A 27,779-nucleotide genomic window follows, 5' to 3' on the forward strand; every position below is an offset into this window, starting at 1 on the left:
AGCAGTGGAGTGTCCCTCCTGCGGGTGATGCTGAGGTGATCCAACACGGGGAGGGGGCAGAGGCTCATGCGGCGGCTGCTGCTGCCAACAGAAGGGAGCCGACATCCGAAACCGGTGCTGCCCGCTGCCGTAACACGTTGTGGGCTAGGCAGACTGTTAGCGACCGCAAATGGATGCCTATCGGGCCCTAACCTGCCAAGCTGGGAGATAAGGAGAACCTTAGGTAGGAATATTTCTGCAGTTAAGTGGAGGGGCGCTGTCTTTTTGCCGGCTATGCTAACATTGTTAGCTTAATAATAGCATTAGCGACATAATTGTTGGTATTTCTTGCTGGCAGCGCGGTGAAATTAACAGACTGAAAAGAAACGCAGGCACCTACGCCGAGGTCACATGAACAACCAAGCCTAGTTTTCTTAGCTGTGTTGGCTTAACTACTGCTTGAAATGTTGTTTTAACCCTTACACCCGATTTTGGATAAGCTGTCAAGCTAACGAGCGTGCTTTGAGTCATCTCATAAATAATTTCACAATAAGTAGATTGCCAAGTAGTCTCGGCGGGGGGCATTCGTACAGTAGTTTCATGTGTGCCAGTAAAACCAGAGCTATTGTTAAATCGAGATTTTCCCTCAAAATAAAGTTGCCGTCATGCTTTGTTAACTGTTAAATAGTGTTTTAAATATGTCCTGATTTTTGCTGCAGAACATTTTTCATTAGCTAAAAGTATCTGCAGTTAAAAAAAATACATCTTGTGTCTGCGTGCATTATACCTCATGTCATCTTTAACTGTTATTTTCACTCGTCTGTTGACATTTTCGATAGTAGCTGTTGAGGGGTGTGCTTACGTGTCTAGGTTGGTGCTTTAGTTTTGAAAGGCAAAGCAGGAAGTTAACTAACTGCCTGCCTGACAGTACAGCTAACTAGCTAGCTAGGTTATGTCAATAATTTTAAGATGCTATTTGTTTTTCCTAGGGTAGTACAAATGTTCATTTATTCCGTAGTGTGGGCAGATTGTTTTTCCCTAAAATAAAATGGCTAAATGACATACGTGTACATTTCACACGTCGTATTAGGGCTGACGTTTGTGTTGCTGTTTCAGAGGAGTCAACACTACTGATATCTCAGCTTGTCTTTTGGTTGACCGTGCTGTTTCAAAGATGTGACTTATTCGTATACTCCATTTATTGAAAATTAGATACATATATATATATTTATATGTAAAACCAGGTGTCCACAGATGTCTCTCAACTTTTGTCAACAGTTTGGAGAGATCAATATACCACAGTCTCCTCGTGAGATTAGTTTCCAGAAGATAGTAAAGGGGAAATATAGCTTTGTGGTCTCTGGCCGATGAATGATTTGTCTTTGAGAATAGAACAAAAACACATTTTGGGGAAATCTCAGTCTTGGAGACTTTGTTCTCTAGTGGCACCGAACACAGAAAATGTACGACTAGTTAATCAGTTAAGCGGTTACTTTTAACGTGCTCTGTGGCACTTATAAATATGCTGAGCAGGCCCAAGGACACAGAGTTTGTGGCAGGATTCAAGTAACACCGGATTTACCCGTCTTTGAAAGAGGGTCCACCGCTGGGAGAGGAGCTCACATGGTTAGTGGTTAAACATGGACTGTGACCAAACTGATAACTGGATTTAGATATATGAGTAAGATGTTAGTCAGCAGTTCTGGATATTGTGGTTACACCACATAGTTGTTGGCTGTGATTCTTTGTGCATCAGTGCTATGTGGTGGTGAAGGGGTAAAAAAACAAAAAAAAAAACAGAGGAGCCGCTCTTTCTCAGGTGACTGAAAGTGTCACTGCAGGAGGTGATCAGACTGACTCAGTAACAGCAGTGTACAGGAGAACGGTATTATTGTATGGGTGCAGTACATAAATACCCCTTTGCATAGATGAATGTGCACTTGACAGCTGAGTGCAAAAACCATAAGCACTCACTAGTCTATAGATTTAAATAGTTAAAGCTTTGTCATAAGATGGTTCATTTCTGTTTGGCATTAATAACCAGACATTTTTAAGTCAAATTTGAGGTTTGAAAAAGTCTGTGTCTCAACTGGACTGATCTCTGCTTGTCTTTGTAAACAGTCACCCTTGCAGGGTCGACATTTCTTTTCTTCTTCTTCTTCTTGGGAGACGCCACCACAGGAAGCTGATGTTATGGCAAGGAAGTGCCTCCCCACAGTTAAAGAAAGAGCGCAGGGAAGGGTTATTTACTAGACCACTGTGCTTTTCCCCCCACCTCTTTCTCAAACACTGTTTCTTCTTTGTCTCAAGCTCATGTTTTTGTGCAACCCTGGATCAGATCCAGTGCACTTATTGACAGCGAAATCAACTACAAGAGCTCTGTTAATTTGAAATAATGGGAACTTGCCCCTTGGCTTATCTCAGCTTTAATTGCATGGTTTACAGTGAGCTTTGCACCTTTATGCATTTATGGAGCTTGGAAAGAAAAGCGTCTGGACTTCTTTAAGTTGCTTGAAGACGTTTCACCTCTCATCCGAGAAGCTTCTTCAGTTCCAAGGTCAAATGGTGGAGAGTCCCAGATTTAAGCCCTATGGGAGTGTCCCTCAAGAACCTACAAAGGACCCCCTAATGATCTCTACCTAATCACACAAGCCAAGGTGTGAAAACGGGTGTAGGTCACAATCAACCAAGGTTTAGAGTGAACTCATTGTGAAACCTAGCCCCACCCTATCATGTGATTTACTGAGATCAAATGGCCCAGGAAGTGAGTGGGCGTTAAGGCGTCTGGGAAGTCGTAAGCCACCGCTTCTGTTCAAAAATGGTTGTTCATAGTGGACATAGATGGCTTCTTTCACTCCCCCATCTATGTCCACTGTGAACGACCATCTTTGAACAGAAGCGGTGGCTTACAACATCAACTGTCTGCCATCTATAATCCAGTTTTGAGATCCTTTCCCAGACCCTTTAACGTCCACTCCTGGGCCATTTGATCTCAGTAAATCACGATAGGGTGGGGCTAGGTTTCACAATGAGTTCACTCTAAACCTTGGTTGATTGTGACCTACACCCGTTTTCACACCTTGGCTCGGTGTGAAATGGGTGATTAGGTAGAGATCATTAGGGGGTCCTTTGTAGGCTCTTGAGGGACACTCCCATAGGGCTTAAATCTGGGACTCTCCACCATTTGACCTTGGAACTGAAGAAGCTTCTCGGATGAGAGGTGAAATGTCTTCAAGCAACTTAAAGAAGTCCAGACGCTTTTCTTTCCAAGCTTCCTAGACTACAATGACCTGAATGACTGAGAACATTCACAGACATATTTATACATTTTATAAATATTTTCTTTCAACAGCATCCTGATCAAAATAGGCACCTTTATTACATTTAAACTGATGTCATTTTGTATTTCATAGATTCTGAATGTCAGTTCAGCAGTCACCCTTCCTCCACTGTAAACTTATGCTATTAACAGTCAAAAGCCTGGCTAATATTTAAGACGTGTCTGCCAGTTTCAGGCAAACATTGTGGACTTTGGCCTTTTCATTCTGTGCTGTTTGTTAAATATTTGAGCTGTATTTAAACCGGTTGTGCTCAATGTAAGTTTAGCCACCCGGCAGCCGTCTTCAAAATGCCTCCAGGCAGGTATTTGAGCAGCTATTTTGATGCACCTATGTGACTGAATGGGTAGAGAGCCATAGTTGTAATTTCAGTGGTTACAGGGACATAACTGTATGAATAGAAGAAACAAAGAAGTCAAATAGTGACACTAAAATCATGCTTAAAAAGCTTTTTATATTTGCACAATGCATTCATAGAATAAAAGGATGTTACATGAGCCAACATGAAGAGTGGCTCTGCCCATCCTAAAAAAAAAAGTAGCATCTGAGAGAAATGTTTATGGTGAGGGAGTTGGCTTATGAGGTTCAGTTACTTTACTCAGCCACTTAAATGCCAAATTGTCAACTGTGCTAATTGGCTTGTTTTGCAGTAAAATAGACTTGCGTTTCTCATATCACAGTCTCTTCATTTTCCATTGTAAGTTCTGGTACATAAGGACATGTCTGGAACTGTAAAGTCTTGCATTGCATGTGCTCTAAAGCATGGTGCTGCTTCAGATGATAAAAAACATTAGTGGAAACACGCTCTCAATACAACTGGCAGTGCACGCTGCTCTGCTTCTTTGTTGGACTTTAAATAACCAAAATACCTCCATATTATCAAATTCTTCTCAACAGTGTTCTTGTCTTTTGAAACGTGGGGTATCTGGTTGTTGCTGTTGCTTGACTGTTCATTAAGATCCTCTATTGCCCTTTTGTCTTTTTATCTTGCTCTCACTGTTTTAAATTGTTGGGAAACAACCCAGCAATAGAGGGGAAATTTATGGTTCAACGGCTGTGACGCATTGGCAGTCAGTTTGCAGCTACAGACTGCCTCCCTGCCTATCTGCAGAGATCTTCTGCTATCAGATGGGAGCATGGTCAAAAATATGTGGTACACACATCAGTCTGTAGGCTAATCTTGTTTGAGCTGTTGTTGGTCCATCAGTCAGCACTGTAGAAGAGCAAAGTTATATAGGATTTTTAAGACTAATATTGATATTTGGTGAATTAAAAATATAGAATATTGGATTTTTTTTTTCCTTTGACACACAAATCAAACAGATTTTTGTAACATTTGTTATATGTAGTTACTAGGGGTGCAACGATATTCGTATCGATATTGAACCGTTCGATACAGTGCTTTCGGTTCGGTACGCATATGTATCGAACAATACAACATTTGTAATTTATTTTATCAATTTTCCTTCTGACGATGCTGTCTGTGTTGAGCGCTCAGTGAATCTGTGTTCGACTACTCTGCCTAGGCTGCACTGTCGAGCGCAGATCCACTGAGCGCTCAACACAGACAGCATAGTCAGAAGGAAGAGCGCAGGGCAAGCTAGCGAGACAGAAGTTAAGCTCTACTTGCAACATTCAGATCTGGCGTTTGGAATTATTTTGGTTTTCATGTGACGTATGACCCTGAAGGTAAGCGAGTCATGGACTAAAGTAAAACAGTATGTTGGATGTGCCATGCAATGCTCAATTACATTGGTGTGAACTAGTGTGTTAGCGCAGTTAGCTCGTTAACGTGTTTGCCGTCTAGTCCCATGCACGGAGCGATCGGCGGTAGCTCGTTAACGGAGATTTGCCGTGTTGTGGCGTTAAGGTCATTTCAACGAGATTAACCTGAAAGCACTAGTGGGAACACAACGAATATGACTGCACATTTACGCCGACATCATCCTAGTGCAAAGACAAGTGGAAGCAGACAAAAAAAAGCAAGCATGCTACTAACTTTAGCCGAGTCATTTAGACAGCTGTTAGCACATGATTCTCCTTATGCTGCTGAGAATATAGCCCAGAAGAAGCGGATAGTATAGCTTTTATTTTGGAAAGAGCCATTTCTCTGTAATAAACTCTCTTTTCCAAAGATGAGTGATTCCTCAATCAGATACAGGGCTTGCAATATCGCTAGCCCGACGTCCCGGAGCTAGCGATTTTTTTTCAGTCGGGCTACCAAAATCTATCTCTTCCCTGCCCGTCGGGCTATTGTAGGTAAAATATATGTCAATGCTTTTGCATTCTTTCAGAAATGTAGCTGGGTAATTATGTCATTGGCATCGGTGAGCCACTGTCAATATGTGACATATTGAAGTCGCGTTTGAATTTGCGCTTGTTTTTTTGCTTTCACTTTGCAATGTGCGAACTGTGTATAGAGAGCGACAGCACTGATCTGTGAGTGATGATAATTTGTGCACCAATTCCTCTGACATCATCTTATTAATCGTTAGCTTACTATGCAAACATGACAAGTGAAATCTCCCGCAGCAAGCTTAAACATGTGAGAGGTTGATCGCGCAGAGAATCGCTGAGCTTATGTAAGTGAGCGTGTAAAAGCATTTCAGTTCTGCTGAGCCAAATAAGACAGGTCAGGGTGAAGAAGTGACAGCCAAAGAAAAGCTTACCACAAAACGGAGAAGTTATGACAAATCAGACTGTAAGGCAAAAAGAAAGTGCAGCTTTATGGTTTCATGGACAAAAGAATTTCTGTGGCTGCAATATGATGAGCTAAATAACCAGGGCTGCACATAAGTGGTCCGCAGGTGCGCATTCGCTGTCAAAATAAAAAACACGCACAAGGGTTAGGGTTAAATTTAAAAACTGTACTTTTGAGTTAAAATATATATTTATAATTTTAATAAATGACAAATTAAAAATGCATGAACATTTTTTTTGTATCGAAAAAATATCGAACCGTGACACCAAAGTATCGAACCGAACCGAACCGTGAATTTTGTGTATCGTTGCACCCCTAGTAGTTACTTATTTACTTGTTCTTGCTCTGCCCAAGTGTGCCCAACAGCTGCCTGTTTCCTATGTGGCATTGCTAAAAAGGGAGTTCCAGAGTGACCCCTGGTGGACATTCTGTGCAACATCAACACTCATGGTTGAAGGGTGTTTCTCTATCGTCTCCTGCTTAGTGGCCTTTATAAATTCTGAAATTCCAAACTCTAATGAGTGGCTGATATGTTTTTCTTTTTATCTGTTGATTGGCTCTCGGGATGAGGGGCAGGGGAGACGCTTCTTTTGTGTTACAGAACTCTCCCATAGATTTTTATTCAGGATTCACTGTCTCCTCTTATCTAATGTCCCTTATTTAAACACGTAATACGTTGTTATACTATGAACACTCAGTCCAACAATGTAGAGTCAGCAGGAGTGTTGTTTGTTAGGCGAGGTTGTTTGTGATACTGTAATTGATCACAGATGCTGGTGTAGGAATGTGGAAAACACACCGGGTTTTTGCTATTTTATATATATGTTTTTTTCTACAAATTTAACCAAGTTAGAGTGATGTGTGTGTGGTGCATGTTGAAGAGCATACTGTTTTCAAGAGTGGGAGAGTGAAAGAAAAGGCTGCTGACTCTGCCCTATTTAGCTGCTCTGTTGGTCCCCAGCCTGTGCTCCCATGTCTATTCAGACCCAGTGAAAAAGGGTTGTGCTCCAGCTAGCAGCTCTCTGTTTCAGACATCTGCATTCAAAAACATTCAGCTATTCAGAAAACTGGCTGGTTGTTGAGTGCACGCCAGTGCTCAGGAGAAAAAAACAGAGCTCAATTATAATGTGAGCACAGAACAAACAGTGCTGTGAAAAAGTATTTGCCCCCTTCCTGTTTTCTTATTTATTTATTGATTGATTGATTGCATATAAGTCACATTTAATTGTTTCAGATCATCAAATAAATTTTAATATCAGACAAAGATAACATGAGTAAATACAAAGTGAATTTTTAAGTAACAGTTTAATTTATTAAAGAAAGAAAGTTATCCAAACCTACCTGTGTCTATGCGAAAAAGCAATTGGCACTTTAACCTAATAACTGATTGTGTCACCTTGAGGAGCAAGAACTGGAACAGGATTTTGGCCCACTCTTTGTTGCAGAATTGTTTTAATTCTCGGGCATGAACGGCCTGTTCAAAGTCCAAACTTTGACTTGGTCTCTCATTTAGTTTTTTTTTGAATCATTCTGTGGTGGACTTAATGGTGTGTTTAGGGTCATTGTCCTGCTGCATAACCAGAGTGCTCTACATTTTAGACCATGAACTGATTGCCAGGCATTTTCCTTCAGGATTTTCTGGTAGACAGCAGAATTCATGGTCCTATTATTATGGCAAGTCATCCAGGGTCTTGAAGCAGCGAAGCAGCCCAGACCGTCACACTACTACCGCCATGTTTGACTGTTGCTATGATGTTCTTTTTATGAAATGCCGTGTTAGTTTTGTGCCGGACATAACGGGACTCAAACTTTCCAAAAGGTTCAACCTTTGTGTCGTCAGTCCACATGATATTTTCCCAAAAAGTCTTGGGGATCATTAAGATGTTTTTTGGCAATGTTTTTTCCCTTGGAACTGATCTGATTGATTTGTTTGAAACATGTAAGTGTGAAAAATATACAAAAAAAAAAAAGAAATCAGAAAATAGTAAATATTTTTATTTTCAGCACTGTATATTTGGATATTGCTTAAAATGGCAATCTGGCTGTAACTGATTTCTGGCTGTCTTTAGCTAAAGATGTTGCTTACTTGCTGGTGTTTGGACTTGCACAGTTAAGTACACATTTGGGCTTTTCTTTGTTTCTTTGTACCAGTCTGGTTTGGTTTTAGACTTGCATACCACGACTGCTGAAAGTAACTTTCCCTGTTTAAAAAAAGGTAATATACACGTTGGTGACAATTTAAAAGAAAAACCTGAACCCTTGACCTCTTCCCGAATTGGATCCAGTGGATTTGTTTTGGCATTTGGGTGGGATGGTCTGCTTGTGCTCTCAAAACAGCAACATGTTTTTAGGTTTAAATTACAAAATGATAAATACACATTGAAAATGCAGACAAAATGGTAATGGACACCCTACCCAAGATCAGTTTAACCATGCAAATTGTTTAGGGTTGTGGCCTGAAACCAGCCGATTCTGCAGTTGTGGCAAGCCCTTCCTCCTCGTTTGAGCCAACAAAGCTTTCAGGTCATCATCAGCTAGTGAAACGCCAACAAGCTGGCTTTTATTGTCCATTGCTTCCCAAGGGTGCTCCCATGGGTGGTCTATGGGATTGAGGTCAGGGTTCTAGGAATACCATTTTAAGACCCCAGTGTTCTTCTGGGTGGTTAAGTATGCTCTGGATCTCCATCATCAATCGTGGATGATTTCTTTTCAGTTTCTATACAGAGTTTCTCTGCACACTTCAGAGTTCATGATTCTGCCAGTAACTAGTTAACAAGTTCAACAAGTTCAACCTCACTGCTATAAGAAAAGCTGTGTCTAATGTCACTGAGACATGCTTAATATGGTCATGTCGTCCATGTAGCTCTGGCTGTTGGCATGGAAGCCCCACCCACCTGCTTGCAGCAAATTCCTGCCATCACAGGGTCCCAACACACACAGCAAGACATGATTGGATTGCTGTGCTTGCTTTCTTTATTACTTTCCAACAGTGTTTATCACAGATCGGACGTTAAATGTCCATCTGCTGTCCAATTGTGGCAAAGTACGCACAATTGTTCTGTTTTCTTCCTCCTATAAGGCGTACCCATACAGCACCGTCTCCTAAATCAGGGAGATTTCAGAGATTTCCATAACTGTGTGTTAAATATATGAAAAGAAAACTTCTGAGGATGCTCTTCCCTGATTCTCCTGACATTTTCCCCGAGTTCATGTGTGAAAACAGCCTTACGTGATGTGTATTTGTGTTCTGCAACTTAAAAAGCACACAAAGGACATTTAGACTCCTCATAACTGATATTGATAGTGAAGAAAGGCTGTGAAGAGTGATAGTAAAGACTGTGTGTGAACTGGATCTTTTTGAGGACTCTGTGTAGAAGACTTGATACAGGATGGCAGATTTTAAACAGCACCTGCACCCCGGAGGCACAGCTGAAATTTGTTAGAAAGGTATTTGTTTTTGAGTACAGTACAGTTGTGACTTGGTAGCAGGTCATTCTGAGTTCTCGGGAAACATAAACTGGTGATGCAGTTTACTTTAAATATTAATTCATTTTTACTACGTGTATTTATTTAGCCGTGATACAGCAAAAAGGCTTAGTCACCTAACTGTCTAAACATTTATGGCCCACTGCAGCATGCTGGTCAGCTTCACAGCGTTCTATTTAAAGTCAGATTTACTGTGTGTCTGTGTATTTATTTCCATTTTTAAACGGCAAACTTTTTCTTGGGAAAATAACAGAGCACTGACTCAGAGGTAGATTGGAGTTGGGTTTGCTTGTGCACAATAAATCACTTTAGCTCACTTTTTCCCTCATAAGTGAACTCAAAGACATCCAAGTTTGTGCAAAAGCACTTACTCTTTGTCTCCAGCTGCTTCCCAAATCCCTTTTCTTGCTATCGTGGCATCAAGTCAGATTCTACGAATAAAACCTCAGTGAAACCTCCTCGTTTTTTTTTTTTTTGGGGGGGGGGTCTGTTTTAATAGCCAGGTTTAGCACATTGTTGGTGAGAGGTAAAAAGCTCTTCATTTGTTGGAGAGAGTATAGTTGTGTCATCTGTTACTAATTTGGTCTGTCACTATGTAAGTATGTTCAGGAGCCTAGATTAAATCGTCATTAGGAATCTTTTCTGGTTTGTCAGGTTGTTTAAATAAAGCAGCAAGGATTGTGAACTGGTATATGTGTGGCTCACATTAGAATGGCACTAAGTCATGTCTTAGCAGCTCAAGGTGAAATGTATTACTTTGGGTTTTTTGTGGTGTTGTTTTTTTTTTAATCTTTTTTTTTTTTTTTTTTTTTTTTTTTGCCTCTCATGATTTGCCGGATATTTGAGCGTTCAGTTGATCTGTGGGAGGTGGAATCTCATTTTCCTTTTTTGGTCCTGCTGAACGTTCTTTGCGATGATAGCAAGATGCTTTCCCTACCTCCTGTTTGTTTGTGCTGAGGCCAAGACTGCAAAGCCACATTCTTTGCACATACGCCCCCAACAGCGGCCACTTATTCTGGTATCATTGTTGCAGCTAAAAGTCTTAACTGAGAGAACAATTACAAACACATGACAGCCATCTAGTGGAGGCTGCCCTTTAGAGGCCATTAAGTCAGTATTTATTCTGCATTCCTGAATCTGGGGGTGTACAGTATACACGGGATATTTTTTAAATATGCAGAAAACTAACAATCCACCAGAAACTAATCATTGTAGGCTTCACAAATAAATTAAAAAAAAAACAAGCAAAATTAGCTCCCAAACACCGGCTGTATTGAATAAATTTCCGAGCTCAGGCAGAGGTTTCGAGAAGTGCTCAGCTATTTGATGTGGTCCCAGTTTTTTTTCTTAAGAGTTCAGGGAATTGTCTCTGTGGAAAGAATTCTTCTTCCATGGAAAACTGGAGCTATTGCTCTGGAGGCTGACGCACATTACCTTTCTTCTGTCTCCTTTCCTTTTTGTGTACAGATTGAGCCGTAAATGTTTCAGCATCAGAGAGCTCACTATGAAGAAGACGGTCCGGCCAGCGGTGAGTAAGGGGAGCGCCGATCGAGGAAAGTCAGAGGCCGTGACTACCGGCGGAAAGCCCCCAGCCAAAAGCACCACCGTTGCTCCTCTGTCTAAGGTAAAATTCATCAAGTGATGGAGCGTGTAGCAGCTGAAGGTTTCTGATTTCATTAATTTTTCTGTGAGCGTGTTGACTTTTTCTTCTTTCAGGTTAAAAGCAATGATGACCTCTTAGCGGCTATGGCTGGAGGGAATCCTTCATCAAGTAGTGCCGTCACTAAGACCAAGAGGACTACGTCTGTTGGCACAAGCGCTAGCAACTTAGACAGCAAGCCAAAGACAACTTCAGGTATCTCAAAAAAATGTATCCCACAGGTTTGGAATGTATTCGTGGCTGGAGCTGCTCCTCCTGGAGCCTGCTTCTGCCGGAGATTTCTTAATGTTAAAGGGGAGGTTTTCTTCCTCACTGTTGCCAAGGGATTGCTCATCTAATTGTTGGCCTTTTCTCTGTATTATTGTAAGGTCTTTACCTTACAATAGGAGGTGCCTTGAGGCACCAAAATGATGATGTTGGGACATGAGCGAGAGACCCAAGCAGCACAATGATAGTGAAGATCATCACAACAGCAGCTGCTGTTTAGCGGCAGCTTAGTTGTCAAAATAAGAGCATGGGAATTGTCTACTAGCAAAAAAAGAAAAAGAATGAGACAAAAACATTGCTAAACTGAGCTCTTCATATTCTCAGATAAGCTGTAAAAAAAAATTTTTTCAGTGTTACTTCACCAGGATAAAAGAAATTCACTTTTTCTTGTAGGTACTTCATCCAAACGTGCATCATCATCCACTTCCAAGGAGCCAAGTTCATTACGAGACCGCCCTCGGTCATCCACTGCTAAAAAGCAGCTTGCATCAGGGACTGTAGCTGGGGATGTGGCCTCAGGAAAGCGCTCTCGCCGCCAGATCCTGGCAGAGTCCGAAGGTCGTATGAGCAAGTCTAAGTCAGATGGCCAGATTAATGATAAAGTGGCTCTGGAAGCCAAAGTCAAAGACCTGCTTGGTTTGGCCAAGAGCAAAGACGTGGAAATCCTTCACCTTCGCAGCGAGCTGAGGGACATGAGGGCCCAACTCGGCCTTGGTGGGAAGGAGGTGCCACAGGAGGAAGAAGCTGGGGAGGAAGAGAAGCCCCAGGTTTCAGCCATCACGGCCGCTGATGTGGAGTCCACTCTGATTCTCTTACAAGAGCAGAATCAAGCCATCAGAGAGGAGCTCAACCTGCTGAAGAGCGAGAACCGCATGCTGAAAGACCGGCTGAATGCTCTGGGATTCTCCCTGGAGCAGAGGCTGGATGGCTCTGACAAGCTGTTCAACTACTCCTCCCTGAGTCCAGAACTGGCTGCAGGCAGCGGGCACAGCGATGGTGGTGGCACAGGTACTATGACCTCCTCAGTGGAAGGCTCTGCCCCTGGCTCATTGGAGGATCTTCTCACAGGACATCAGCATGGAGGCTCGGCAGACAACCTGGATAGTGAGTCAAGTGAGGTCTACCAAGCTGTCACCTCCAGTGACGATGCTCTAGACGCCCCATCTGGAGCTTCCTCGTCATCTGAGTCAGAGTGTGCACCTAGCAGGGAGCGTTCACGGAGGGGTAGCAGTGGCAATGCCAGTGAGGTGTCAGTAGCCTGTCTGACGGAGCGCATCCAACAGATGGAGGAGAATCAGCACAGCACAGCTGAGGAGCTTCAGGCGACACTGCAGGAACTGGCTGACCTGCAGCAGATCACACAGGAGCTGAATGGAGAGAACGAGCGGCTCGGAGAGGAGAAAGTCATCCTCATGGACTCCTTGTGCCAGCAGAGCGACAAGCTGGAGCTCTACGGCCGCCAGATTGAATACCTGCGCTCGCTCCTCGAAGAGCATCATATATCCTACGTGCTGGAGGAGGACATCAAGAGTGGGCGCTACATGGAGCTGGAGCAGCGTTACGCAGATCTGGCAGATAATGCCCGCTTTGAGAGAGAGCAGCTACTGGGGGTGCAACAGCACCTATCCAACACGTTAAAGATGGCTGAGCAGGACAATGCTGAAGCTCAGGAGATGATGGGAGTGCTGAAGGAGAGGAACCAACAGATGGAGCGCCTCCTGGATTCGGAGAGGCAGGATCGAGCTGCCATGGCGGCCGCACTGGAAGAGTACAAAGCAGCCGTGAGCAACGACCAGGCGGAGCTGAGCCGCTGCCGAGCCCAGCTGGATCAAGAGAGGCAGAGAGTGGCCGAGTTGTACTCTCTGCACACTGCGGGGGACAAAAATGACATCTGTCAGCTGCTGGAAGGTGTTCGGCTGGGGAAAGAGGAGGCTGAGGCCAAAGCTGCAAAGATGCAGGAGGAGATGGAACAGGCCCACGGCGAACTCAGCCGGCTGCAGGAGACTTTCAGGAAGGTTAGTTCAAGGACAGTGAGTGGAACATGAGATCTTCACGCAAATAGAAGCTAAATTGAGGCGTTTGACCTAAATGTCTTTACTTTAATCTAGGGTGCAACAACTCTCAGTTTTTGGGTTATGAAAATTACAGCTTTATTACTACCCGTCCATCAGTGTCTCAGATATCACAAATTTAGTATCACCAGCTCTCCAGAGTCAGCCTTTAGCAAGGAATGGTACACATTCTCCAAGACTATACAGAGCTAACTGCACAGATGTGTAGTTATAATAGCAGGCAGGTTATTGTGAAGATTTATTGCAGTCAGTTTTTACCTAATGTCTTGTCTACTGTCTAATTAAATGAAGTATACTTTAATTGTTTGTGTGCAGCTGGACAGTGAATACAGAGACTTCCAGGAGCAGGCGCAGCAGCAAATGGCTGAGCAGGATCGTGCACTGGAGAAGCAGCGCATGGAGCTGCAGGAGAAGGACACAGAGATCGCTGACATGAAGGAAACCATCTTTGAACTGGAGGATGAGGTGGAGCAGCACCGAGCTCTGAAACTCCACGACAATCTCATTATCACAGATTTGGAAAGTAAGTGGGCTGCAGACACACTCTAACTCGAGTGGATGCTTGTGCTGAAGGCCAACTTTTATCAAGTAGTAGAACAATGTGAGCATGTATGCATGCTCATCAGCTTGCTTTAGAGATTCTGATATGAAAAGGACATCTGCTTTTGAATCAGTGCGTTCTTTAATGATAGCATCACCAAACATTGCCTTCTGATTTCAGACTCTGTGAAGAAGCTGCAGGACCAGAAGCACGACATGGAGAGAGAGATTAAGATTCTTCACCGCAGGCTGAGAGTAAGTGGACATTCGTACTGAAAGGTGCTCATCTTTTAAAAACTGCTGACATCCAACAGCCTAAAAATCTTGATAGCCACGCAGCTCGGGTGCAAACAACACGAGCCACCCATGAAGTGACCTGAGGAGTCACACGTAGTGCTGGGCCATTTTTTGCTCTATATCATTCCCTTCCCCTTTCCCATATTTTGTTCCTCTCTCTACTGACCATGTCAGATGAAGCCATAAAAAATCCCCCAGTCTCATTGTCAGCCGGCCAAGATGATGAAATATGATCCAGGAAGCACAGCTGTAGCACCAGAACAATGAGTTTTGAAGTCTTATCAAATAAAAAGTATTGTCCAGCAGTCAGTGGTGCTTTCAGGAAGGACTTTTGCAACTCTGGAATGTAATCACAGCAGCCATAACTTTTATCTTCTGTCACAGGAGTTCTGGGATACAAAATCGAAACATGCTGTTGCAAAGTCAGCCACACAGAATGTGAACGTGCACATGTTTGTGAAAGAGTGTGGATTGAGGCTGTTTGATTATGAGCAAGTAAAGGTTATACTAGAAGGAACAAAAACTAGGTTTTAAGACAGTACTTTGTATAAAATCTGGATACTAAATAAATGCAGTATTATGACTTCTAGCTCCACAAATCAAAATTTTTTCCATCACTGTGGAATTTTCAAAAGGTTTGCTGCAGAATCCCCTGATATTTTGACACAAAAAAGCAGATAGAAAACGTAACAACTAACTGGTAAACAAAGCAGGGCATTTTTAGAAGCGCAGATATTTCCTTTAGGAGCTGATGGAAACTTAAACGGAGCGCAAAGGGGAATTCATGAAGGCCTGATTTTAAATGAATGCTAATGTTTCTGTCATAAGGAAAGTCTGTCATTACAAATAGGAAAAACTGCCCTCTGGTGGCCAAAAGAATTTATCCATACTGCTAAATACAGTATTGATAAAATACTGCTGAGGGGTCTGCTGTTATGAGCATAAACAATGTTCAGCTGTTTGTATCATTACGTGTGTGTGTGTGTGTGTGTGTGTGTGTGTGTGTGTGTGTGTGTGTGTGTGTGTGTGTGTGTGTGTGTGTGTGTGCAGGAGGAGTCAATGGAGTGGCGTCAGTTCCAGGCTGATCTGCAGACCGCTGTCGTCATTGCTAATGACATCAAGTCGGAAGCACAGGAGGAGATTGGTGACCTGCGGCGCCGACTTCAGGAAGCACAGGAGAAGAACGAGAAGCTGAGCAAGGAGCTGGACGAAGTCAAGAGTCGCAAGTAAGACCCACAGAGAGACGCGTGGAAGAGCTGCAACAGTCAGCTCCTAATTGATTTATTTATTTTTTTTTAGGAGAAAAAACTGGGATATTTCATATTTTCATAAAATTTGATACTAGATGCTCAGTAGCAGGGCTTGTGCTAAATCCAAAGTTGAATTAACAACAAAAATAAGTTGTGAATTACACATTCTGTTTTCTATCTCAGTAAATTACTGAGCAGAGGCATTTTTGCATTGATAATGTCAAAACTGACACCACAGGTGCTCTGAGTGCACATGCTCAGTGGAGTGCTTTGTGTTTTCCAGGCAGGATGAGGAGAGGGGCAGAGTGTATAACTACATGAATGCAGTGGAGAGGGACCTAGCTGCTCTCAGACAGGGGATGGGTCTCAGCAGGCGATCCTCCACCTCCTCGGAGCCCTCACCCACCGTCAAAACACTCATCAAGAGCTTCGATAGTGCCTCACAAGGTACAACACTGTCTTTGTTTTAGATTTTTAGACCTTCGCTGCTGCTTTTGTTGTATTTTTTTTTTTTTTTCCCAAATTCCCTCACCAAAGAGAGCCCATATTGTTAGTTAGTTTTTTTTTGTCAAGAGTCACCAGTCTGACTAAGACAAGTGACATAAATTTAAGTCTTACCCCCCCAACAATATATTCTCAATACATTTTCAGCATTTTTATTGATTTACTGCAGACAGGACTCCTGACATATCAGGCTTGTCTGGTTGCTGAAGAAGGTCCCAAATAAACTTTATATGACTGGATGTGAACCTTTGCTTCTTTATATCTCAGGTCCAACGTCAAATGGTGCCTCTGTGGCTCCAACACCTCCAACAGCTCCGGCTGCTCCATTACCTCGAACCCCCCTCAGCCCCAGTCCCATGAAGACGCCCCCAGCAGCTGCTGTTTCACCCATGCAGGTACTGGAAAAGGTTTTTAATTAACATGTTAGCATTTTTGTCCCTTATTAGCTTACTGCTTTACATACTATTTCACACTAGTGCAAGGTCAAAAATTATATTCCTCATTGAGCACATGCTTATGCTTCTTCCTTTTTTTTTTTTTTTTTTTTTTTTAAACTGTGCAATAAAAGGTGTTTTTCTGCTGTTTCAGAGACACTCCATAACTGGGTCAATGTCATCAGCCAAGCCGCTCTCCTCTTTGAGTGATAAGAGGCCCAGCTACACAGACATCTCCATGCCAGGTACATATTCTACATAAAAAAAATAAAAATAAATCTGTTTCTTTATGTAGGAACTGTTGCTTTTCATAGCTGCTGGGTGTACGCATATAAACATGCAGAATATTGTCCTGTTCATGAGGATTACCCATATAATATTGCAGTCCTTTGTCACAGTGATTAATAGGATTAATGGGCTGTCCCCTCTCTCAGGGTATATGGAGGGACTGTTTTTCTCAGAGGCCTGGACCTTAGCAGGTTTCCTGTACGTGTAGAGGATGATAAGCAGGAAATAATGAGTGCTTGGTTTGCTCGGTTCATTCTCAACACTAATGAGTTCAAGTGTTTCATGTGAACGTGCAGTCTTGGCCATAGCCTTCAGTCGTCCATTTATTCTTCACTGATTTATTGTTTTCTTGGTGAGTGTGTCGGCCTTGTGCGTCGGTATTCCCTGAACTCGGAGGGACTGGAATGTGGCTTTCTACTGACCTCTGCCCCCACCATGACATCTAATTTCAGAGGAAGTTGCTCATAGAGTAAATTGTTCTGTATGTGTTTACTGTGATGTTTACAGCCGAGCACCTTCTCAGGGGAACCTCAGCTAGCCGACCTCCATCTGCCCTCCAGAGGGTCTCCAACATTGACTCCTCCAAGGCGATCTCAGGTTAGAGATGCTGGCTATGTTTTATGAACTAATTATGAAGTAACTCGGTCAGTAGTTCAGTACGAAAAGCTGTTTGATTTCCTCTCCCGTGACTTAAACAGTGACCCGCCGGAGCAGTGAGGAGATTAAGAGGGACATGTCAGCCTCAGAGGGGTCTTCGTCATCTTCCCTGATGGTGATGAGTGCTGCCTCCTCCCCACTCTCTCTGTCCTCCTCCTCCCCAACCGCCTCCATCACTCCCACAGCCCGCAGCCGCTTAAGGTACCACATGTTGATCCACTGATTCACCTCTGATGTGTTTCTAATGTGCTCACATTGGCACTTAAAAAAAACATTGTCTGTTTCCATTCTTGTCAGTGATTTTAATTTCATGTTTCTTGATCCCTTTTTTTGTGTTTTTTTTTCATAGTCCAGCTCATGATGGCTTTTCTTTACTCATTAAGTAAATCAGATGAACTTGTAATCTGTTGCCTTTTTGGTATGGAAAATGTCTTAAAACTGATTGCTTGTGCTTTTCCTCTGTTTCTGTTACAGAGAGGAGAGAAAGGACCCGCTGTCAGCACTGGCCAGAGAGTACGGAGGCTCTAAGAGGAATGCTTTGCTGAAGTGGTGCCAGAAGAAGACTGAGGGCTATCAGGTAGCTCTCTTCTGTCAGTGTCCCCATGATAAAAAGCAACTGTACATGCTGACTGAGGTGTTTCAAAAGTTACAGTTGAAGTGCAGCTGTAGTCGTACACTATATGTGACAAAGAGTATATAAAGTGCTTCTGCATCTCTAGAGGGAGCTGCATACAATCTAAAGGCTGAGTTCAAGTTTGAAAATAGAACGTGGGGGTGTGGAGTTAGAAAGAAATGAGATCACCAGACCTCTGAAGCCCACTCCTCATCTCCGCTTGAGGCTTCTTGCACAACCATTCTGACATGTTGCCTTGTGGAAAATTACTGCCTTTGCAATTCTAATAGTTAAAGGTTTTAGCACTAAACTTTCTGTAGCAATGGCTCATATTGGCCCATGTTTAATGTAATGAGGTCAGCGTATGTACTGTTAATGATGTATGTGAGCCAAAAGCTTAGGTTTCAGATTACTCTGAGTACCTTTTATTTGTCAGGAGCTGTTAGTCAGATGGGAGTTAAAGTGGCTTTTTTCAGTCAGATAGAGGATGAACTGAGGGGCTGCACACAGCCCAGTAGAAGCTAAATAAGGATTGTATTGAACTGTCAGTGATGGAAAGCTATTCTAGTTGAGTCCAAGAATAAAAAGATGAAGCTGGAATTTTGTGTGTTTGCGATCTTTGTGTTCTGATTCTGTGTATAAAGTTTCTTAGCATGATCAGGGGGTGGACGTGATCCTCCAAATGAGTGTAAAAACAACCTACTCACACTGTGGAAACATGTTTGCAGATGCTAGTTGAATGCTTTTAATGAGAAGAATCAGCGGAGGGTGTGCATAAGCAGTAACATGATGCAGGTCTAATGTGGTGCTAAGATTGCACAGTAAACTGTTATCAGCGAGATAAAATGAAAAACATGAAGGCGGCATCATTTCCTCGTTCATAGGTAGATGCAGTGGTGCACTCTGCCACTGGCAGCGATACCTCATTGTAGAGAAAGGTAAATAATGTCACAACTTTAACTCCTGAGTTGGGATGAACTCTTTGTCTCCCTTTACACCCTTTAACTTTGCAGTACCCTTTACATGCTGCTGCAGACTGACTGCTCTGCGTAGGTCTCACTTGTTAATTTCACTGCAGGCTCTTTAAAGCTATGGTTAAAAAAATAAAGATAAATCCAGTGACGACCTCAGAGTGATTTAAGCAGCAATAAACAGATGTGCCAAGAGTCCTCTGCCATCACCCCAACCCTTTTTATTTGATCTAAGGTATAGTTACCATGGCATCTTAGGTCTTCACCAGGAAGTGGGCAACATTTAGTATATCCTGTGATGTAGTTTTCTGATAAAAACACAGTGCTCTCTCTGCATCACTGCATATGGTGTAGATTATAGTTATGACATTAAAGATATTTGAGGATATAATTTAAGTGGTTGTTTGCAGGATGCTGTAAATCTTTTGATTTTAAAGGTCAGATGGCAGCTGATAGTGGAAAAGATGATAGATATGATATGATATGGATGGGTAGTGTTGACACTTCATATAAAATCCCAGGACCGTCATCAGATCGAGCAGATAAATCATTTTAAATGGTTCCGTGAAAGCAGAATTGATTGTGAGCAATAGTGTTGTCTGAAACGATGTGGAGATCGGCCGTCTGGCGGTGACGTTCATGATGTAAAGGTCCAAAGGATGAAATGTTGTACAGTCTTGTTTGACACCTTACCCAGAAAATAGCTTCCTATTGATTTGTGGTCTGGATTGTAAATGTTCTGTCGAGTATGATCAAAGTTTAAATGGATCACCTTTGTGTTGTGTGTGTGTTTTTTTTTTTTTTTTTTTTTTTTTTTTTTTTTTTTTTTTAGAACATTGATATTACCAACTTCAGCAGCAGCTGGAACGATGGCCTGGCCTTCTGCGCCGTGCTCCACACCTACCTGCCCGCACACATCCCGTACCAGGAGCTCACCAGCCAGGAGAAGGCAAGTGACGTTCGGAAGAAAAGCTCAAACTTCTTTTAATCATCAGGTTTCATTACATGTGACTTAAACTGTGGCTTCTTTTCATCAGAGGAGAAACTTCACCTTAGCTTTCCAGGCCGCAGAGAGCGTGGGCATCAAATGCACTTTGGTAAGCTTCATTAAAATAAAACCCCAGGAATGAAGATAAAATACAGCAAAAATCCTGACACAAATTTAGAACGGATGGCATAGAGAATATACTCTTCCATTGCTTTTCAATACGGCAGCCAAGCTCGCACAGATTGCTTGTTCTGATCTCTGGCTGGAGTTAACCTGCAGTCTGCTTTCTAATTGTGATCCGTTTATAGTTCTGCTTTTAACCTCATAAACTTCACTCAGCTGCTTGTGCATCTATCATCACAGATCTGAGCTATACACTGACTTTTATTTCAAATTTGGACAGCGTCCTAAGTTAGTACAAGCGTACATGTGTTTAAACAATGTGCGGCTTTAGCCAACATGGATTTCTAACTGCTACACCATGTTGGCTCAATGAAAAGTCAACGTAAGGTAAGGTTACCTGAAAAGGAATGGTCTTAATATGAATCTACAAAGCCTTCCTTCTTTTTCTTTTTTTTTTTTAGTGTATACTGGTTCTCTGTCAACCTCACTTCGTCTGTCACAGACTCTCTGATTCTTTTTACCAGTTAAGCAAAGACTGTATATATAAAAAAACAGACATAATAACCAAGACTTACTGCATTGCTATCTACTGCAGACTGGCAACCTTCGTAATCTCTAAAATATAGAGTATAAAGTTTGTCCTGTTTTTAACAGGGAGAGTTGCTCACCTCGCACTAAGCACCCATGACATCAAATTGCGAAATGTGTCCATATCTGCTCTTCTTTTCCTCCCAAGCACTGATATTTTGTCACAAAGATCAAATATGCGCTACTAAGCTTTACAGCACAAGGAGATTACTTCTGATTGGATTGATTCCAGACTCGTCCCGCCTTTGTATACAACTTAATCCGGTTGTTCAGTGATGACGCTACGAATCCTACTTCCGGGCCTAAAGTAGTCTGCGTTTAATATGGGTTTTGTGTTGTTAACATGTTTAATGTTATGTATTTTCTTCTATTTGATCTCAAAAAGCTCCTAAAACAGTCAGTGATCACTGTTGACCTCCCTCGGCTTTTATTACCGCTAATCATTTATTTAAGCTCAGTTTTTAAAACCTTAGGATGTAACTACAGCCCAGCCCATGCAGCAGTATATGAATGACTAACCTCGTATTGTGGATGGATTATCTCAGTTGTTCTCCTGGCTGAAGTTTGGTCCTTTTACAGCATCCTGCCATGCGATTACATTTGTTCCTGACCACCGAGAACACTCACGTTAACTTTTATCGAGTGGAAAAAAAGTTAGCTTGTTTATATTATGCTAACATAGCTGTGTCGCTAGCGGTCACGTAGCACATCATCACCAGCTAGCCCAACTTCAGTAACCCTACAAACGTCACTGCTGTTTAGTTTTCTGTCTTTATTTATGCTGGAAGTGATAACAGAGCTGTACGTTTTAATTTGTTTCCAAAACCCCGCAGTCAGGACATGCTATATTGTATTTAGATAGAAGCTAGCGAGCTAACTCCCTGCTAACTTCTAACTCCGTTAAATGTCATAAATTCCGTTTTCATGGATGCCTGGATGTTAAACTCAATTGTTACACCTGGTAGAGCAGAACGCTGATCATTTTATTAAAGATGAAAGACTTTAGACAGTTTTTCAACTCTCAGTAATGCCATAGTGATCGTTTGATATATGGACCTGCAGCAGAGTTTAGGCCCAGACCCAGCTAGTGACGTCAGACTGAACAACCGGATAGGCTCTGATTGGATTTTTTTTTTCTTCTATTTTTATCTTGTCAGTACATTTCATCTTAGATATCGTCTTGTTCCACAAAAAAAGGTTGTTGACAAAAACTATTACAAAGGTTATTAAAGAATGAAATTATCACTGCTATCTATATACTGCTACTAGCTTTTTAAATAGCGTGTTAGGGTGATCACCCTCGTGCTGTTTGTCAGATAGCTCCCCTGAAAATGCTGCAGAGGGGCTCAGGCATGATTAGGAGGTCCAGCAGTGACTTGAATGAGCTGAGGAGAAGCCTTGCAGAGAGCTGTGACAGCAGCCACCTGTTAGTTGTAGAGACCAGCTGTAATCATGCTTAACTTTAGCCTTAATACAATTTTAAATGTCTGGGTTGTGTTTTAAATGTAGTGTTTGTAGTTATATTAGCTTTAGAGACAGCTTATCAGGAAGTTATGGTGCATGGCTTTTGACTTCGTTCTTCAGGGTGATGCTTGAGATTACACAAATGAGATGAAACATGTTGGTCAGTGAGATCTGGAGGTGCTTACAGGTAGATTTTGTTACCATTCCACAGAGCCAGGTTAGCTGTTTTTCCTTTATGCTAACTGAAAGCATGCTGACCAGGTGCTAGCTGTAGACTCACATTGAACATGATTATGTTCAAGTCTAAGGAGTTTCCCAGAATGTCAAACTCATCTGGAAGTTTATTTGAATGGGTTGAAAATGTAAATATTATACAGGATCCTCTCCAATGCTATCCGGCCTTGTTCATCAGTAGGTACATATCATAAATCAAATGCTTCACTCAGGGTTTACTTACTGCTGTTACAGCTGGAGTTGGCAACTCTTATTATCAAGACGACTTGGTTGTGTTTAACCATAATCATTATTGATAAATTATAAATAACGCCCTTTAATGAAGTGAAAAACATCATATAAAATATGTAGTGTCTAAAGTGTCTGTTTGTCTTTTCCAGGACATTAATGAGATGGTGCACACAGAGAGGCCAGACTGGCAAAGTGTCATGACTTACGTTACAGCCATCTACAAGTACTTTGAGACCTGACTTCACCGTCTCCCTCGCCCTTCTCTTGCAGCACAATCAGAGCCACACTGACCGTCATGAGCTCTCAGCAACAATCCAACTGCACGGTCAACTCTTCCTTACTCCCTCTCCATGCATCACAGCAACACTCAGTCATGCTGCAAGTGTGTCCACGCTATTTAACAACACTAACTGCAGACCAGGACTTTGCTGGACAAGTGCCACATCCTCACACTGCAGCTAAGGAGACCCTTGTGTGGAGTTGTAGTCCAGGGGCTTGCCTGTTTGTTTACCATTATACTAGAAAGCCATGAGAAGGACAGGATGTGAATACCTGTGGTTCATCTTTTCCTCCAATTCATGCCTGAAGTAGCAGCGTGAAAAAGAAGCCAAGTCTCAGTGCCTTCTATCTGGCTTTGTCTTGCATACGTTTCTCCGCTCTGCACCCATTCTCCAGGTTGTAGTTTGTTCAAGGGGAATTCCATCAAATCTGACTTTAAACACTCTGCTTTGCAGCATAAGGTTTGTCATAGGCTTTTCTTCTTGATGGGGAATAATTACTGGATGTTTCCCCCCGTAAATGTTCAGTTTCTACATTATAAGAAACCAAAGGTTAGTCATGTTGGAATTTCCCCCTAAAACTTTGTAAATTCCCTTTGGTCAGACTTGAGACAGATGCAGGATTTTACTCCAAGTCTTCCAGATGTTGCAGTGCGATAACAGATGCCTCTCATACAACGGATAAAGTGCCTGTGTGAGTTTTGATGCAGGAGACCAGAAAACAAGCTCTTTTTTTTTTCTTCTTCTCCAGTTTGTAAAGCTGAGGATTTGAGGAGTTGCCAAACTAGTTTCAGATTCATTCATTCATTGATGCTGATCACGACTGACTGCTTTCAAGGACAGGTGTGCGCTTTGTTCTACAACTCTGCTGCACTTTTCTGTTGTTAAGCCGCACTAACACACTATGATAGGTTTTCTGTAATAGATCCAAGACTTTAGACTAATATTCATTTGAAGAACTATATAATGTGTTTGTATTTTATAGGCCTGGAGTTGCCGTCGTGCACTTCGTTCATTGGGCACATACAGCACACATTTCATCATAATCAAGCTATGAGTAACTAGAAAACTAGAACCTTAGATAATGGACTCAGTTGTAGATTTCATGCCAGGCTCTGGTTTTAGGAAGCAAGACTAGACACTTTCATGAGCTTTTTTTAAAAATTTATTTTAGGCCAAAGCAGTGCTTCAGTTAAAGCAGCAGGTGGATGTTTTCAGTGATGCGTTTTGCTGCTTTCTTGCCAGTAACCAGACATGAAAACCTCAGTTTGGCTCTGATCTGTAAAGTGTGATCAAAAGTTCTGTGAACTGTCTGTGAAAAGCAAACGCCTTACCTGTCCCCTTCAAGGTCACCTCCTTCTGCACCTTTAGACTGCCTTCAGCTGCTATTTTTAGAGCTTTCCCTGGAAATTCTGTTCTGACTACTTGGATGTTTGTGTGTGTGCGATGCAAACAGGACCTCTTGTACTGTGTCAAATCAGTGACCCTTTAAGTTAAATTTCATCTTGTAGAAGGAAATGGTAGTGGTTAACACTTGCCTTCCTCGAGTCAAGAGTTCAAAATCAAGGTGCACAACCATGTGTCAAAAAAAGCAACAAGCACCCGCACCTCCCTTTATTGCTTTGTCCCCGAGTGTCTCAGATGTGAAAATCTGGATGTTTCGATGCAGATGTTTGCTTTCTGTGTACAATCGAGGTCTATGGTGAATTTATATATTTGCACTTGCAGGTGGCTAGAACTGGACTTCCATAAGGTAATCAAATAAGCACATGAATGGTGCACAACGTGTGACCTTTAAGGGGGGAATCAGACATATTAAGATCAAACTCGTAGCAAGAAACCAAACGCATATGTTACACAAGATTTTAAACTCTTCGTCCAGAAATGTTGCAAGGCCGTTTATTTTAATTATACACAAATTATTAGGTAATCCATTTTGCAATATGCAAAATGTTTTGGTGATTTTGTGCTTTTGCAGTGTTAATAAAGTTGATAATATGACCAAGCATTACTAAGGAAATACTGTGGAGCACGATGCCATGTAATAACTCTAACTTCAGTCTGCACCATTACTGTCACGCTGTCGGACTGCTGTGTGCCTCAACATACCAAGTTCACTCTATTTATTTGCGTAGTGCATTATAGTGAAGTCATTGCTAACGTTGTCTTACATGTTTATCGATTTATAACACACACACTTTGAATAGCTGCACTGAGATAAGCTTTTTTTTTTTTTTTTTAATGTATTCCACAATAATATCCTGCCTTAATAGTTCAGCAGATATTTCTCAGACTGAAAATGTGACATTTTTAAGCTGCAGCCGTATTTCCAGACCAGTTTCACAGTGCGGACATGGTTTTGTGGAAAAACCCTCTCTTTCATGTTGGTGCCTCTCGAGAAACGCTGATCATGAGCGATGGCTGTGAATCTTTTTGTTTTTGAAGCTGATGTTGGACTTTCCTCTTCATGTCTCCGGTTAAGGTGACTGTAGTGCGTAGAGCTGCCAGCTGGTATCGATAGCTGCATTAGAAACGACATTTTTCTGTGTTGTTTTCGAAGCGAGCCGTTTGCTAAAAGCTCGTTGCTACTGTGTGTAAAACAGCGGTGGACATCCAGTGATCTGAAGTGAGCACACGAGCCCGTCACATCGACTGTTTGTGTTTGTGTACGAGATGGAGTGAGACTGAGTTATTTAATGACTTTTGAAGGCAGAGGCTCTTTGCTGATGGCGAGACGCTGAGGATTAGCAGCCTTTTGTTAGTTTTCTTTTAAAAAAACATTGTGCTCTGCCTGATTCCACCGCTGGCCCATGTGTTTTATTGCTCCCGACAGGAACGAGAGGCGCAAAGGAGACTCGAAGCCTCGCGATCCTGAAAGTGGAATGTGTTTTGATCACGCTTTAGTGATCTTGGGACAGTTTCTTTTTTACAACGTCCAGCGTGTGCTGACGTGTGGTGATTGATGACCGCCGAGCCCAGCCTGCTGAGGAGAGACCAGACGGCCAGCAAAAGCTAGGGCGCGCATTCCACCGCCACATGATGCAGCCGCGATGGACGACGTTGTTTGGTCCTTTAGGAAAAAGGCCCTTAAAGAGGATGTGAAGAGAGCTTTATGTCTTTAGTGGGTCCACTACATCATGCTACTTGTATACTTGAAAATGCTCTGAGAATTTCACTGAACATGCTTTAATTTGTCTTTTTGTTTCCATGTTGCCTTTTTTCGTGTTGTTTTAATAATAATACCACCTTTTACAGTCTGATGCAGATTGTTGTTGAAGTGGATTTACTTTCCTGATCACACTACATGCAGTGCTGAAACAGTCCCTCAGCTAAGTGAAAGCTGATTGAATAAATGTGTGTATGTATGCGTGTGTATAAAGGGACTAAGCTACAGTATTAAGTGCACACTATGATGATAATCAGTTGTAAGAAATAAAAAAGCGTTCTGGTTTTGCTTTGTTTTTTCTCTCGTAGTTATAAAGGACCATTTGAACAGCCATGTTTGTTGTCCTTTTTCAGCCGTGGGCTGGGCTTGGGGAGGTGGGGGTGGTGGAGAAGATGTTCCTTCCCCAGGAAATGATGAGCATCAGAAACTTTATTTCCTGCATTCTGCTTCTCTTGCACCAGTTTATACGTTTGCTGCATCGTTCTGTGGTGCAAATGTCTGTAGTTAAAGGACAAAAATCAGGTACCACATAACAAACATAAAGTAGGCCATAATCCAGTGTGGCTTTCAGATCGTCTCATTCATTATAGTTCACCACACACACACGGGTATGAACTACTTGTTTGTCCTTCTGTTGCGCTGGCCTCTTTTCAGATCAAATGATCAAAACAGTGCAGGATGGTGGCATGGTGGTTAGCTCTGTTGCCTCACAGCCAGAAGGTCCTGAGTTTGACTCCAACACCTGGCGCAGGCCTTTCTGTGTGGAGTTGGCATGTTCTCCCATGTTTGCATGGGTTCTCTGTGGGTGCTATGGCTTCCTCCCACAGACCAAAGACATGCATTTAGTGGGGTTAGGTTAATTGGCCATAGGAGTGAGTGCAAGTGGTTGTCTCTCGCCCTGTGACTGCTGCGATATGCTCCAGGTGCCCTATCGCCCCCACCCCCGACCTTGTTAAGGATAAAAGGCTGGATGACAGTAAAACACTTATCCAGTTATCTGTTTTGTATTAGACTGATTTATGTGTTTCATTGTGTAACCCGCTGGATGTTTAGTTAATTGCTCATGTTTAAAACCTCCCAACATTCCAGTTATCTTATCACATACCTTTGATGGTCTTAGGAAGTCAAGTACATCTCATCTATTACCAAGTAGCCTGAAAACAAGAAGCAGGCTACATTACCTCAGAAGTACTGGATAAACAGCACTTCTATATTGGAAAACAAATTACTACTAAACCTTAGCTCCCATTTTCTTCCATGGTCATCGACGTGCTTACACATGGTACCAGCTGACTGATCACAACACTATAGTACTGTGGAAAAAGTCTCAAATCAAACAATTTTTTTTTAGATTTTGCAAGGAAAATGGAAAATGGGTGCAGAAATCTGTTGAATCATGTACAAACATGCTCGAAAATACAGTATGGAAAACAGATTTTGCAAAACTTCAAGTTTCAATATTTGGTACAAGCCTGGAAAATCTTAGGCAGCTTTCTTGTCATTCCTGTAAGAAGTGTTCAGGAACAATTCTTCAGGTTTCTTCAAGGACATTCAATTCAGCTTTGTTTTTAAAGTGCCAAATGACAAAGACAGTCGCCTTAAGGCCATTTATACTGTCAGGTAAAGACCCTACAATAATAAAAAAGACTG

At 42.2% G+C, this 27,779-nt stretch overlaps 1 protein-coding gene across 1 annotated transcript; it reads left to right on the forward strand.

Moving 5' to 3' along the window:
* specc1la (sperm antigen with calponin homology and coiled-coil domains 1-like a) lies at positions 1-26,460 on the forward strand. Its single transcript, XM_040049992.1, has 16 exons — positions 1-223; positions 10,972-11,128; positions 11,221-11,359; positions 11,825-13,446; positions 13,819-14,026; positions 14,225-14,298; positions 15,391-15,566; positions 15,874-16,037; positions 16,362-16,489; positions 16,683-16,773; positions 17,324-17,413; positions 17,515-17,674; positions 17,948-18,050; positions 19,890-20,006; positions 20,095-20,154; positions 22,835-26,460. The coding sequence occupies exons 2-16, from the start codon at positions 11,009-11,011 to the stop codon at positions 22,922-22,924; spliced, it is 3,342 nt and encodes a 1,113-aa protein (XP_039905926.1). The 5' UTR covers positions 1-223; positions 10,972-11,008; the 3' UTR covers positions 22,925-26,460.
* The last annotated feature ends 1,319 nt before the right edge of the window (positions 26,461-27,779 follow it).

Source organism: Simochromis diagramma, unplaced genomic scaffold (genome assembly GCF_900408965.1).
Source record: "Simochromis diagramma unplaced genomic scaffold, fSimDia1.1 OVJJ01000159.1, whole genome shotgun sequence".
NCBI classification, from domain to species: Eukaryota; Metazoa; Chordata; class Actinopteri; order Cichliformes; family Cichlidae; genus Simochromis; species Simochromis diagramma.